The 13,465-nt window shown below is 48.5% G+C and overlaps 1 protein-coding gene across 1 annotated transcript in view; it reads left to right on the top strand.

Annotated features, from left to right (window-relative positions):
- The window catches only part of epg5 (ectopic P-granules autophagy protein 5 homolog (C. elegans)), a 237,635-nt gene that overhangs the window by 189,880 nt on the left and 34,290 nt on the right, over nucleotides 1-13,465 (top strand). The window contains exons 35-36 of the mRNA XM_085966023.1: nucleotides 52-155; nucleotides 586-765. Of these exons, the coding sequence (XP_085822149.1) occupies nucleotides 52-155; nucleotides 586-765 (284 nt within the window). The remainder of the gene's footprint in view (nucleotides 1-51; nucleotides 156-585; nucleotides 766-13,465) is intronic.

Genomic DNA, 13,465 nt, shown 5'->3' with positions numbered 1-13,465 from the left:
TGCAATTCACACTGTTCATTTAGCATCCCAATATTGTATTTTGATTTACAGCAATAACCATTCATATCCTTGGCTAGAGATTGACACTCCAGTAGCATCTGGCATGGTGAAGTTATTTACTAAATGTGTTGATTATCTGCATCAAAGTTTTAAAGGTAAGCTGTAATTTAATCAGGCAGATCCTTTAATTTTGGAAAGAAAGGTGGATTTTAAGGAATATGCATTATGTTAAGATATTGTAAAATGATACAGGTAAGATCAGGCCCTGCTATTCATGATTGCTTAAAGATAACTAATGTTAATCCCAGGTACCAAGTAATTCACAATACAATAATAGTAAAGAAAAAGAATTTGCATTTATACAATTTATCACATCCTCAGACCATCGCAAAGTGCTTCACACCCAGTTTTGAAGTGCAACCTCTGTTGTTTAGATAAATTCATGGAAAATGTCACATAAAAGGCACAAGCATAAATTGTTTTCTTGCTATTTTAGCCTCAACAGCAAATAGTTAACATCGTAGCAGTTGTCATTTTCTTCTTCATTATACACAATATTATATTCTTCCCTTTTTTTCCTTACAGATAAACTAATTCCTGGCCAGCGAGGAGCTCTATGGTTCCATTTGATGCATTATTGTGAAACTTGCACTGTACCCAAAATGCCAGAGTATATCTTGTATACCTACCATTCTGAATATTCCAAGTTGCCGTGGAGAGATTTGTACCCTGACCAAGCCTTAATGGAAGAGTTCTTTAAAGTAGGTCACTTAGTGAAAAGTTGTTTTAATGTTACTTTCAATATGTGCATTTTAGACTTTCTACAAACAAAGTTAAGTATATTCAACTCACGTTTGCTATAACTATTGATTTTACGGGTTCTGAGTACAGGTCAATGTCTTGTTGCATTTATTGTAAGTACAGACAAGCCCACTTAAATGAATAACTGGTAAGAAAATATTTGAGAATAAAAGTTCTATCCACAAATTCCCTTTCTATCTTTTCCAATGATAGCTGTCCCTGTTAAATAAATAAAACATTTAATTGAATTGCAAACATCTACAGTTATTCATAACCCTGTAAGTGAAGAAATTTCTCCTCGTCTCAGTCCTAAATGGCCGATCCCTTATCCTGAGACTATGACCCCTAATTCTAGACTCTCCAGCCAGAGGAAACAACCTCACGTCAAGCCCTCTAAGAACTTTACATGTTTCAATGAGATCACCTCTCATTCTTCTAAACTCCAGAGAATATAGCCCCATTCTACGCAATCTCTCCTCATAGGAGAGCCCTCTCATCCCAGAAATCAATCTAGTGAACCTTTGTTGCAACCCCTCTAAGGCAGCATATCCTTCCTTGGGTTAGGCGATCAAAACTGTACACAGTACTCCAGATGTGGTCTTACCAAAGCCCTGTATAATTGCAGCAAGGCTTCCTTACTCTTATACTCCAACTCCCTTGCAATACTCTTGTCTACTTGCAACTCCAGATTTCCGATTGATCTCCTTGGAGGACAAGACACACCTAGCAGTTTATCTGGAATGTATAATTAGATTCTGCCTGCCTAAGTAATCAAGTACTTTGCAATGTGTAATTCGAGCCATTCATTCTGACTGCCAGGTTCCAGACAGAGCTCACAGAGAAAAGACAGGACTCACTCACGCAGGTTAAGCCCCCACCCCCCAAAAAAACAATTTCCTGCCCCGACCCAACAAGTTCCTAACCTGCCCCCCACCCCGACTTTCTGACCTTTTCCCTCCCCAACAAGTTCCTCACCTCCCACCCCCTTGGGTTCCTGACCTTCACCTTCTCCCCCTACCCAGGTTCCTGACCTCACCCCACCCTGCCCAAGTCCTGACCTTCTCCCCCACACACACCCACCCCCGCTTTCTGACCTCCCCCAACAAGTTCCTAGCCTTCAACCCGAACCCCCCATAGATGGGGCATTGTGTGGGGGTCACGGATTGTTAACTGGTTTATTGGATATGAAGTGAATAGTGACAGTGTCATGACTTAAAGATTTCGTCCAGTCCAATTATGTCACTTGCCACACACACCGAGCTTTCCGAGAAGTCAACCAGGTCTAGGTGGAGGAGAGGGAGAACCTGGTGCGTGTGTAAAGGGTGTGGGAGTGGGGTTGGAAGAACGTGGTCTGTCTTCCCATCTGAACCATGTTCTCGTTCTTACTCCCGCCTTTAGACCTGAATCACGTTCTTCCCCCATTCCCACTGTGCTCTCCATGCTCTTTTACCCGCCCCACCCCCCCTCCTCTGAGTCATAATGGCACAGAAGGCGGCCATTCAGCCCATCAAGTCTGTGCCGGCTCTCTGTAGAGGAATCTAGTCAGTCCCATTCCCCCGCTCTATCCCTGTAGCCCTGCAAGTTTATTTCCCTCAAGTGCCTATCCAGTCTCCCCTTGAAAACATAGTGTCTCCACTTCCACCACTTCTGTCGGCAGCAAGTTCCAGGTCCTCACCACTCACTGCGTAAAAAAGTTTCTCCTCACACCCCCCCCCCCCTGTATCTCTTGCCCAAAACTTTAAATCTGTGTCCCCTAATCCTTATACCATTAACTAGTGGGAACAGCCTTTCTCTGTCTACCTTATCCAAACCCGTCATAATCTTGTACACCTCTATCAAATCACCCCTCAATCTCCTTTGCTCTAATGAAAACAAATTCAGCTTCTCCAACCTGTCCTTGTAGCTAAGATTCCCCCATCCCCAGAACCGTTCTGGTAAATCTCTTCTGCACCCTCTCAAGTGCCTTCACATCCTTCGATCCCCTCTCTCATCCCCTCCCTCTCCCCTCCCTCCCTCCCTCTCTCTCTCCCTCCCATTCTTCCTCTCTCTTTTCACCCCCCCCTCCCCCACCCCGTGGCCACCAACAGATCCCCTGACCTTTTCCACATGGAGCCGAGGAAAGTGCGGCCCACGATGCAGGCCGCAACTGCGGCCAATGCACATGGGCAGCTCCAGTATACAGCGCGCATACGCAGAAGGCCGCAAAGATGTTTGTGCAAATAATCACAGCGGCAATAAAGGCTAACATACCATGTGCCTTCCTAATTGCTTGCTGTACCTGCATGTTAACTTTCTGTGATTCGTATACAAGGAAACCGAAATCCCTCTGAATACCAACCTATACTGGTCTCTCACCTTTTAAAAAAAATATTCTGCTTTTCCATTCTTCCTAACAAAGTGGATAATTTCACACTTCCATACATTATACATCATCTGCCACCTTCTTACCCAATCACTTAACTGGTCTATATCCCTTTCCAGCCTCTTTGCATTCTCATCACATCTTAACTTCCCACCTAGCTTTGTATCTTCAGCAAACTTGGATATATTACACTCGGTCCCCTCATCTATGTCATCAATACAGATTGTAAATAGCTGAGGCCCAAGCACTGATCCTTGCGGCACTCCACTAGTTACAGCCTGCCATCCTGAAAATGACCTGTTTATTTGTACTCTGTTTTCTGTCCATTACCTAATCCTCAATCCATTTAGCCGATGTGTTTCGCCAATTAATGGCCCATAAATTCCGTTCCCTACAGGTGTGTACGTGCTGTGTACTCACCCGTAGGGCCAACGGAAGTGCCGGTTTTAGGCATGCACTGCGCATGCGCTGGAAACCGGAATTTCCGTTCTTTGAAGAAAGGGCTTCACTGGTCAAACGCCTGCGCCGGATAGGCAGCCGTACCGGCTAAAACTTCTGGTTTTTTCCACTGTTGCTTCAGTCCAGGTAAGTCTGAAATGGCTGCGCCCGGAAAAGCAGACGCAAGGCCTGCTTTTACCAGGCTAAGAGGTGAAGAAAGTATTAAAAAAAAAAATTAATAAAAAAAATTTCCACTGATTTATCATTTTAAAATACTTTAAAGAAAGGTAACTTTATTTTTAGCCCTGTTTAAAAACTTTAATTTTTTTCAAAAATTTAAATTTTTGTTTGAAATAGTTAATTTATGTAATTTATAGTCACTTTAAAAGTGATTTTTCTTTTTAGTTTGTTTGAAGTTTTACTTATGTTTTGAGGGTGATCTCTATTCATAGATTTGACAGGTCTTCCTGTCAAATCTATGAATGGAGATTCCCTGCTCTGATTGGCTCCCCATGGCCCACATGATCCCAGGGATGCTGCGAACTACCTGCGCCCCTGGGATACGCCTGCCCTGCACACCGGCAGTTTGAAGAGGCACAGCAACTGAATTCTGCGCCTCCTGGGAACCCTCCCAGGCGGAGATTTTTCCAAATCGCAGCCCTCCGCCCGCGGGAGGGCTGGCGAACGGAATTTCTGGGCCAATATTTTTTCTCTAGATGTGTAAATCACGTAATAACCAATTCAGTCTTTTTCACCTCTTCAGGTGCTTGGGCTCAAGCACTTTTGGCAATCAACGTGACGAGTGCTTTAGGTGTGAAAACTGCCTCTTAAGGTGCTAATACTCAGCTTTGTGATGCTTATAACTTACCCATGTTTTTGTGGTTTTACTGTTCAGTTTAACTATGCAGTATTGCTAGATGTGATTAAAAAGAAAGGACCTTTTTAAGAAACAGATTAAAGATCTGTTGTGCTGCACTATAATGTGTATATTGTAATGAACATTCTGAGGGGGGAGGGTGAACAGCCACAGGAAAAAGGAAGACATGTCAGAAGCACTAGTATGGAAGGTGGCATCGTCAGAACAGACGCGGCGGAGACGGAGAAACTGGGAGAAAGGAATAGAGTCCTTACAGGAAGCGGGGTGGGAGGAAGTGTAGTCCAGGTAGCTGTGGGAGTCGGTGGGCTTGTAGTGGATGTTTGTTGAAAGCCGATCGCCAGAAATGGAGACGGAGAAGTCAAGGAAGGGAAGGGAAGAGTCGGAGATGGACCATGTGAAGGTGAGGGCAGGGTGGAAATTGGAAGTAAAGTGAATGAACTTATCCAGTTCAGGGCGAGAGCAGGAAACGGCACCAATACAGTCATCGATGTACTGGAAAAAGAGGCGAGGGAGGGGACCTGAGTAGGACTGGAACAAAGAATGTTCCATATGTCCCATGAACAGGCAGGCATAGCTAGGGCCCATGCGGGTTCCCATAGCAACACCTTTAATTTGGAGGAAGTGAGTGGAGTCAAAGGAGAAGTTGTTCAATGTGGGAACAAGTTCAGCCAGGCGGAGGAGGGTGGTGGTGGATGGGGACTGGTTGGGCCTCTGTTCAAGGAAGAAGCGGAGCGCCCGAAGGCCGTCCTGGTGGGGGATGGAGGTGTAGAGGGATTGGATGTCCATGGTGAAAAGGAGACGGTTGGGGCCAGGAAACTGGAAACTGTTAAAGTGACGGAGGGCGTCGGAAGAGTCGCGAATGTAGGTGGGAAGAGACTGGACAAGGGGAGAAAAAAGAGTCGAGATAGGAAGAGATAAGTTCCTTGGGGCAAGAACAGGCTGAAACGATGGGTCTACCAGGGCAGTCCTGTTTGTGGATCTTGGGAAGGAGGTAGAAGCGGGCTGTGCGGGGTTGGGGGACATGTCTTCCTTTTTCCTCAACCGAGGACTCCCCTCTACCGTGGTTGACACGACCCTTGACCGTGTCCGTTCTATCTCTCGCACTTCTGCTCTCACCCCTGCCCCTCCCTCCCAGAACCACGATAGGGTTCCCCTTGTCCTCACCTTTCACCCCACCAGCCTCCACATTCAACGGATCATCCTCCGCCATTTCCGCCACCTCCAACGTGATCCCACCACCAAACACATCTTCCCCTCACCTCCCCTTTCAGCATTCCGAAGGGACCGCTCCCTCCGCGACACCCTGGTCCACTCCTCAATCACCCCCAACAGCCCTGCTCCTTCACCTGGCACCTTCTCGTGCAAGCGCAGGAGATGCAACACATGCCCTTTTACCTCCTCCCTTCCCACTGTCCTGGGCCCCAAACACCCCTTCCAGGTGAAACAGCGATTTACTTGTACTTCTTGCAATTTAATATACTGCATTCGCTGCTCACGATGCGGTCTCCTCTACATTGGGGAGACCAAACACAGATTGGGCGACCGCTTTGCGGAACATCTCCGTTCAGCCTGTACGGGTGACCCTGAGCTTCCAGTCGCCTGTCACGTTAATTCACCGCTTCACTCCCACTCTGATCTCTCTGTCCTCGGGCTATTGCATTGTTCCAATGAAGCTCAACGTAAGCTCGAGGAACAGCACCTCATCTTTCGATTGGGCACTTTGCAGCCTGCCGGACTCAACATTGAGTTCAACAATTTCAGATAATTATCCCTGCCCCCATTTTTCATGCAGTATGATTTTTGCCATTCCCATTTGCAACATTTTATCTTTCCTGCCTCTTACAAAAGTACAGGATGTTCTTTCTATTTCTTCCTCCCCTCCTAACCACACCCCCCCCCCGCCCCGCCCCCTGTCACTGCACCTGCTTAATATCTGTTACATCTCCAGCTTTTTCCAGTTCTGATGAAGGGTCCCAGACCTGAAACATTAACTCTGTTTCTCTCTCGACGGATGCTGCCTGGCCTGCTGAGTATTTCCAGCATTTTCTGTTGTTATTTCAGATTTCCAGCATCCGCAGTATTTTGCAATTATATATGGTGCACAAAGGATTGGGTGAGACAGATAGCACTAGAGTAGAAATACTACTGTATTAGGTGGGGTCAGACTAAGAGAATACAAGAGTTACAGTGCACGAGTGTGAATGCACAAACTGTGGTAAATAAGGTTGTTGAGCTGCAGGCTCAAATAGACTCATGGGAATATGATGATGTAGCAATAATGGAGACCTGGCTAAAAAAAGGGCAGGATTGGGTACTAAATATTCCTAGATATAAGGTGTTCAGGAAAGATAAGGAAGGAAAGAAATGAGGTGAGGTGGCAGTATTGAGTGCTGGAGAGAGAGGATGTCCTGGGGGGGGGGTCAAGGACAGAATCTATTTGTTTAGAGTTGAGAAACAATAGAGGTGCCATTACGTTACTAGGTGTATTCTATAGGCTGCCAACTAATGGGAAGGATATAGGGGAGCAAATTTGCAGGGAAATTACAGAGAGGTGCAAGAACTATAGAGTAGTGACAATGGGGGACTTCAACTATCCTAATATAGACTGGGATAGTAATAGTGTTAAGGGCAGAGAGGGGGAAGAATTTCTGAAGTGTGTTCAGGAGAATTTTCTTGATCACTACATTTCCGGCCCAATGAGGAAGCGGGCATTGCTGGATCTGGTTCTGGGGAATGAGGTGGGTCAAGTAGAACAAGTGCCAGTAGGGGAACATTTAGAGAACAGTAATCACAGTATCACAAGGTTTAGACTAGCTATGGAAAAGGACAGGGAGCAATCTAGAGTAAAAATACTTAATTGGAGGAAAGCCAAATTCAGTGGGTTGAGACTAGATCTGGCCCAGGTAAATTAGAATCAAAGATTGGCAGGCAAAACTGCAATCAAACAATGGGCTGCCTTTAAAGAGGAGATGGTTCAGGTATAGTCAAGGTACATTCCCACGAAGGAGAACAGTAGGGCAACCAAAGCCAGAGCTCCCTGAATGACAAGAGATAGAGAGTAAGATGAAGCAGAAAAGGGCGTATGACAGATGTCCGGTTGAGAATACAAGTGAGAACCAGGCTGAATATAGAAAGTTCAAAGGGGAAGAGAAAAAGGAAATAAGAGGGGCAAAGAGAGAGTGTGGGAATAGATTAGCAGCTAACATAAAAGGGAATTCAAAAGTCTTCTATAGGTATATAAATAGTAGGGAATTCAAAAGTCTTCTATAGGCATATACATAGTAAACGGATAGTTAGAGGAGGGGTGGGCCCGATTAGGGACCAAAATGGAAACCTATGCATGGAGGCAGAGGGCATGGCTGAGGTAATAAATGCGTACTTTGCATCTGTCTTTACCAAGGAAGAAGATGCTGATGAAGTTATAGTGAAAGAGGAGGTAGTTGAGATACTGGCTGGGATAAATTGATGAGCAGATACTAGAAAGGCTGGCTGTACTTAAAGTAGATAAGTCACCAGGACCGGATGGGATGCATCCTTGGAAATTGCAGAAGTACTGGCCATAATCATCCAATCCTCCTTGGATATGGGGCTGGTGCCAGAGGACTGGAGAATTGCAAATGTTACACCCTTGTTCAAAAAAGGGTGTAAGGATAAACCCAGCAACTACAGGCCAGTCAGTTTAACCTCGGTAGTGGGGAAGCTTTTAGAAACAATAATCCGGGACAAAATTAACAGTCACTTGGACAAGTGTGGGTTAATTAAGGAAAGCCAGCACGGAATTGTTAAAGGCAAATTGTGTTTAACCAACTTGATTGAGGTTTTTGATGAGGTAACAGAGAGGGTTGATGAGGGCAGTGTGGTAAACCACTGTTACCGTTCACAACCGTTCACTATTGTTACACTGTTGTTATCACTGTTTACACTGTTGTTATCGCTACACAAGGTTACCTCTTGCCACGCACACTGCTATACCTGGGCTTACCTCAGCTGACTCCGCCCATGGCTCCGCCTGCTTGCCCAGGTATAAAGGTGACCGCTTGGCTAGTATTCTCCCTTGTTGGAACCGATCGCCCACTAGGGTGGGCTCTGTTATTTAGCCAATAAAAACCTATAGTTACTATCTTAACTCGTCGCTTTTCATGGAATGAATTGATAGGTATATCAATTTTATTAGCTAAATTTTGAAATGAGTGGATCGGAGCAGCCAAACGGCCAGCTACAACAGCCACAGCAGCCGGCCTGGCTGCGAGCCCTCCGACCGCCGTACCTGGATCTAAACCCACAGGCAGCGAACTCAGCCCTCGACTTCGAACACTGGCTGAGCTGTTTCGAATCCTACCTGGGAGAATCCGGCGTGCCTCCGGGATCCAAACTAAGAGTTCTGACCGCCCAGGTGAGCCCTAAAGTATTTGCATTCATCCGGGACCTTGCTACATACGAGGACGCCCTCGACCTGCTGAAAGAGCAGTACCGGAGCCCTGTAAATTCTATGTATGCCAGACATCTCCTAAGATCCCGCTCGCAACAGCCAGGAGAGTCTGTAGATGAATTTTTACGGGCGCTACAAACACTCGGCAGGGACTGTGACTTTAAAGCTGTAACGGCTGCAGAAAATACTGAAGGGAATATCCGCGATGCCTTCGTGAAAGGCCTTCGGTCCGACTACTCACGGCAAAGACTGCTCGAATCAAAGGACCTCGACTTGAATACAACTGCAGCCCTCGCTCGCTCTCTGGAAGTGGCCCATCGGGACCTCGAGGCGTACTCCAGGTACTGTGCTGCGCGACCCTGGGACTCGGGCCCGACTCCGGCCACAATTCCCCTCGCACCGCCACCCCTGGGACCCACCACGGCGTCGGTGTCCCGGAATCGATCGGGACCGCCACCCCCGGGACCCGCTGTGGCAGCGGACCTCCGCGATCGGGCCGCCAACTGCTTCTGTGGCCAGGCGAGACATCAAAGGGCGCGCTGCCCTGCAAGGAACGCGACCTGCTCCGGCTGTAAAAAGAAAGGCCACTTTGTAAACGCCTGCAGAGGGAAAGCCACAGACGCCAGCATTGCCTCAGGTGGGTCGTGGGGGGCAGCCATCTTTGATCAAGGCCACAGACGCCAGCAGTGCCTCATGTGAGTTGTGGGGGCGGCCATCTTCTCCGCCATTTTGTCCAACTTCGTGGGGACCCGCGTCATGGGCGCCGCCATTTTGTTCGCCGCACTCGGCCGCCGTTCTGTCTCCAGACCCGACCACCGCCTCGCCTGCAGACTACAGCAGCTCGCTCAGCCATACACTGGCCTCCGTCACGCTTGACCAAGCTCTCCCGCATCATCTGTCCAAGTCCATGATGGACATCGAAGTAAACGGCCACGCCACGTCCTGCCTGTTCGACAGCGGAAGCACGGAGAGTTTTATTCATCCAGACACGGTGAGCTGCTACTCCCTCACTGTCCGGCCAGCGCGCCATCGGATCTCGATGGCGGTGAAGTCCCATTCAACAGACATTAGCGGCTACTGTGTAGTGACCCTGTTGGTTAGGGGCACGGAATATAAAAATTTTAAACTTCTCGTCCTGCCCCAGCTCTGCGCTGCCGTCCTACTAGGGCTGGATTTCCAATGCCACCTTCAAAGTGTCACTTTGGCTTACGGTGGACCCCTCCCCCCACTCACAGTCTACAACCAGCAAAATTTAAACCGCCCACCGCGTACCACCTGCGGCCTCTCCACCCTCAAAGTCCCGCCCCCCTCCTTGTTCGCTAACCTCACCCGTGACTGTAAACCCGTCGCTACCAAGAGCAGGCGGTACAGCGCCGGGGACAGAGCTTTTATTAGCTCTGAGGTGCAGCGACTCCTGAAGGAGGGCATCATCGAGGGGAGCACCAGCCCCTGGCGTGCCCAGGTCGTAGTCGTTAAGACCGGCGATAAACACCGCCTGGTCATCGACTACAGCCAAACCATAAACCGGTACACCCAGCTGGACGCATACCCCCTTCCCCGCATATCTGATATGGTCAACCAGATTGCACAGTACCGGGTATTCTCCACCATCGACCTCAAGTCAGCCTATCACCAACTCCCTATCCACCCTGAGGACCGCCAGTATACCGCCTTCGAGGCGAACGGCCGCCTCTACCACTTCCTTAGGGTTCCCTTCGGCGTCACCAACGGAGTCTCGGTCTTCCAAAGGGAGATGGACCGGATGGTCGACCAGAACGCGCTTCAGGCCACATTCCCTTATCTAGATAACGTCACCATCTGCGGCCGCGACCAGCAGGACCATGATGTTAATCTGGAGAAATTCCTCCGTACGGCCCAACGGCTGAATCTCACTTACAATAAGGATAAATGTGTGTTTAATACCTTGCGCCTGGCCATCCTCGGCTGCGTAGTAGAGAACGGAGTCATCGGCCCCGACCCCGAAAGAATGCGCCCCCTCATGGAGCTTCCCCTCCCCCACTGTCCAAAGGCGCTGAAGAGAACCCTGAGGCTCTTCGCTTACTATGCCCAATGGGTGCCGAATGCAAACCGCATTTCTCTCGGCCGGACAGAGCAAGCCTGATCAAGGCCACCCGCCCCTTCGAGCGCTTGAGCATCGATTTTAAGGGGCCCCTCCCGTCCTCTGACCGTAATGTGTACTTCCTCAACGTTATTGACGAGTACTCCCGTTTCCCCTTTGCCATCCCCTGCCCAGACATGACCAGTACCACGGTCATCAAATGCCTGAACGACCTGTTCGCCTTGTTCGGGTTCCCGAACTATATACATAGCGACCGGGGCGCATCCTTCATGAGCGAGGAACTTCGCCAGTTCCTGCTCGCGAGAGGTATTGCTGCGAGCAGGACCACCAGCTACAACCCCCGGGGGAACGGCCAGGTGGAAAGAGAAAACGCGACAGTTTGGAAGGCCGTCCTCTTAGCCCTAAAGTCTAAGGGCCTCCCAATCTCTCGCTGGCAGGAAGTCCTCCCGGCAGCACTCCATTCCATCCGGTCACTGCTTTGCACTGCCATTAACGCCACCCCCCATGAACGAATGTTTGTTTTCCCCAGGAAGTCGACTACGGGAACCTCGCTACCAACATGGCTGACTTCTCCGGGGCCCGTCTTGCTTCGGAAGCACGTGAGGGCCCATAAAACGGACCCCCTGGTCGAGAGGGTGGACCTCCTGCACGCCAACCCCCAGTATGCCTATGTGGCATACCCAGACGGGCGGGAGGACACTGTCTCCTTGCGAGACCTCGCACCCTCGGGCACCCCCGAGATACCACCATTACCCCCCACCACTCCCCCAAATCCAGCTCCTGTAGACGGCATGTAGACCCCAGGAGCCTTCATCGACCACGCAGACACCAGCATTACCATCGGATACTGCACCACCGCCGCCGCTGCTGCGCCGATCAGAAAGGCTTACGAGGCCTCCTGAGAGACTGACATACACGAACTGGTAGTACACTTCACCCCGCCGGACTCAATTTTAAACAAGGGGTGAATGTGGTAAACCACAGTTACCGTTCACAACCGTTCACTATTGTTACACTGTTGTTATCACTGTTTACACTGTTGTTATCGCTACACAAGGTTACCTCTTGCCACGCACACTGCTATACCTGGGCTTACCTCAGCTGACTCCGCCCATGGCTCCGCCTGCTTGCCCAGGTATAAAGGTGACCGCTTGGCTAGTATTCTCCCTTGTTGGAACCGATCGCCCACGAGGGTGGGCTCTGTTATTTAGCCAATAAAAACCTATAGTTACTATCTTAACTCGTCGCTTTTCATGGAATGAATTGATAGGTATATCAGGCAGTGTGGTTGATGTGGTGTACATGGACTTCCAAAAGGTGTTTGATAAAGTGCCACATAATAGGCTTGCCAGCAAAGTTGAAGCCCATGGAATAAAAGGGACAGTGGCAGCATGGATCCGAAATTGGCTAAATGACAAAAAACAGAGTAGTGGTGAACGGTTGATTTTCGGACTGGAGGAAGATATACAGTGGTGTTCCCCAGGGGTCGGTACTAAGACCACTGCCTTTCTTGAGGTATATTAATGACTTGGACTTGGGTGTACAGGGCACAATTTCAAAATTTGCAGATGACACAAAACTTGGAAGTATAGTGAACAGTGAGGAGGATAGTGATAGTCTTCAAGAAGACGTAGACAGACCGATCGAATGGGCGGACACATGACGGATGAAATTTAATGCAGAAAAGTGCGAAGTGATACATTTTGGTAGGAAGAACAAGAAGAGGCAATATAAACTAAAGGGTACAATTCTAAAAGGGGTGCTTGAACAGAGAGATCTGGGGATATATGTGCACAAATCGTTGAAGGTGGCAGGGCAGGTTGAGAAAGCGGTATAAAAAAAAACATACAGGATCCTGGGCTTCATAAATAGAGGCATAGAGTACAAAGGCAAGGAAGTTATGATGAACCTTTATAAAACATTGCTTCAGCCCCAACTGGAGTATTGTGTCCAATTCTGGGCACCGCACTTTAGGAAGGATGTGAAGGCCTTAGAGAGGGTGCAGAAAAGATTTACAAAAATGGTTCCAGGGATGAGGGACTTCAGTTACATGGATAGACAAGAGAAACTGGGGTTGTTCTCATTAGAGCAGTGACGATTGAGAGGAGATTTGATAGAGGTGTTCAAAATCATGAGGGGTCTAGACAGAGTAGATAGAGAGAAACTGTTCCCATTGGCGGAAGGATCGAGAACCAGAGGACACAGGTTTAAGGTGATAGGCAGAAGAACCAAAGGCGACATGAGGAAAAACTTTTTTACGCAATGAGTGGTTAGGATCTGGAATGCACTGTTTGAAAGGGTGGTGGAGGCAGATTCAATTGTGGCTTTCAAAAGAGAATTGGATAAGTACCTATCGGAAAAAATTTGTAGGGCTACGGTGAAAGGGTGGGGGAGTGGGACTAGCTGAAGTGCTCTTGCTTAGAGCCGGCACAGGCTCAATGGGCTGAACGGCCTCCTTCTGTGCTGTAACCATTCTAT

This window comes from Somniosus microcephalus, chromosome 2 (assembly GCF_052327205.1).
Source record: "Somniosus microcephalus isolate GS21.2 chromosome 2, FLI_Smic_1.0, whole genome shotgun sequence".
Taxonomy (NCBI): domain Eukaryota; kingdom Metazoa; phylum Chordata; class Chondrichthyes; order Squaliformes; family Somniosidae; genus Somniosus; species Somniosus microcephalus.
This window is presented reverse-complemented; position numbering and strand designations above follow the sequence as displayed.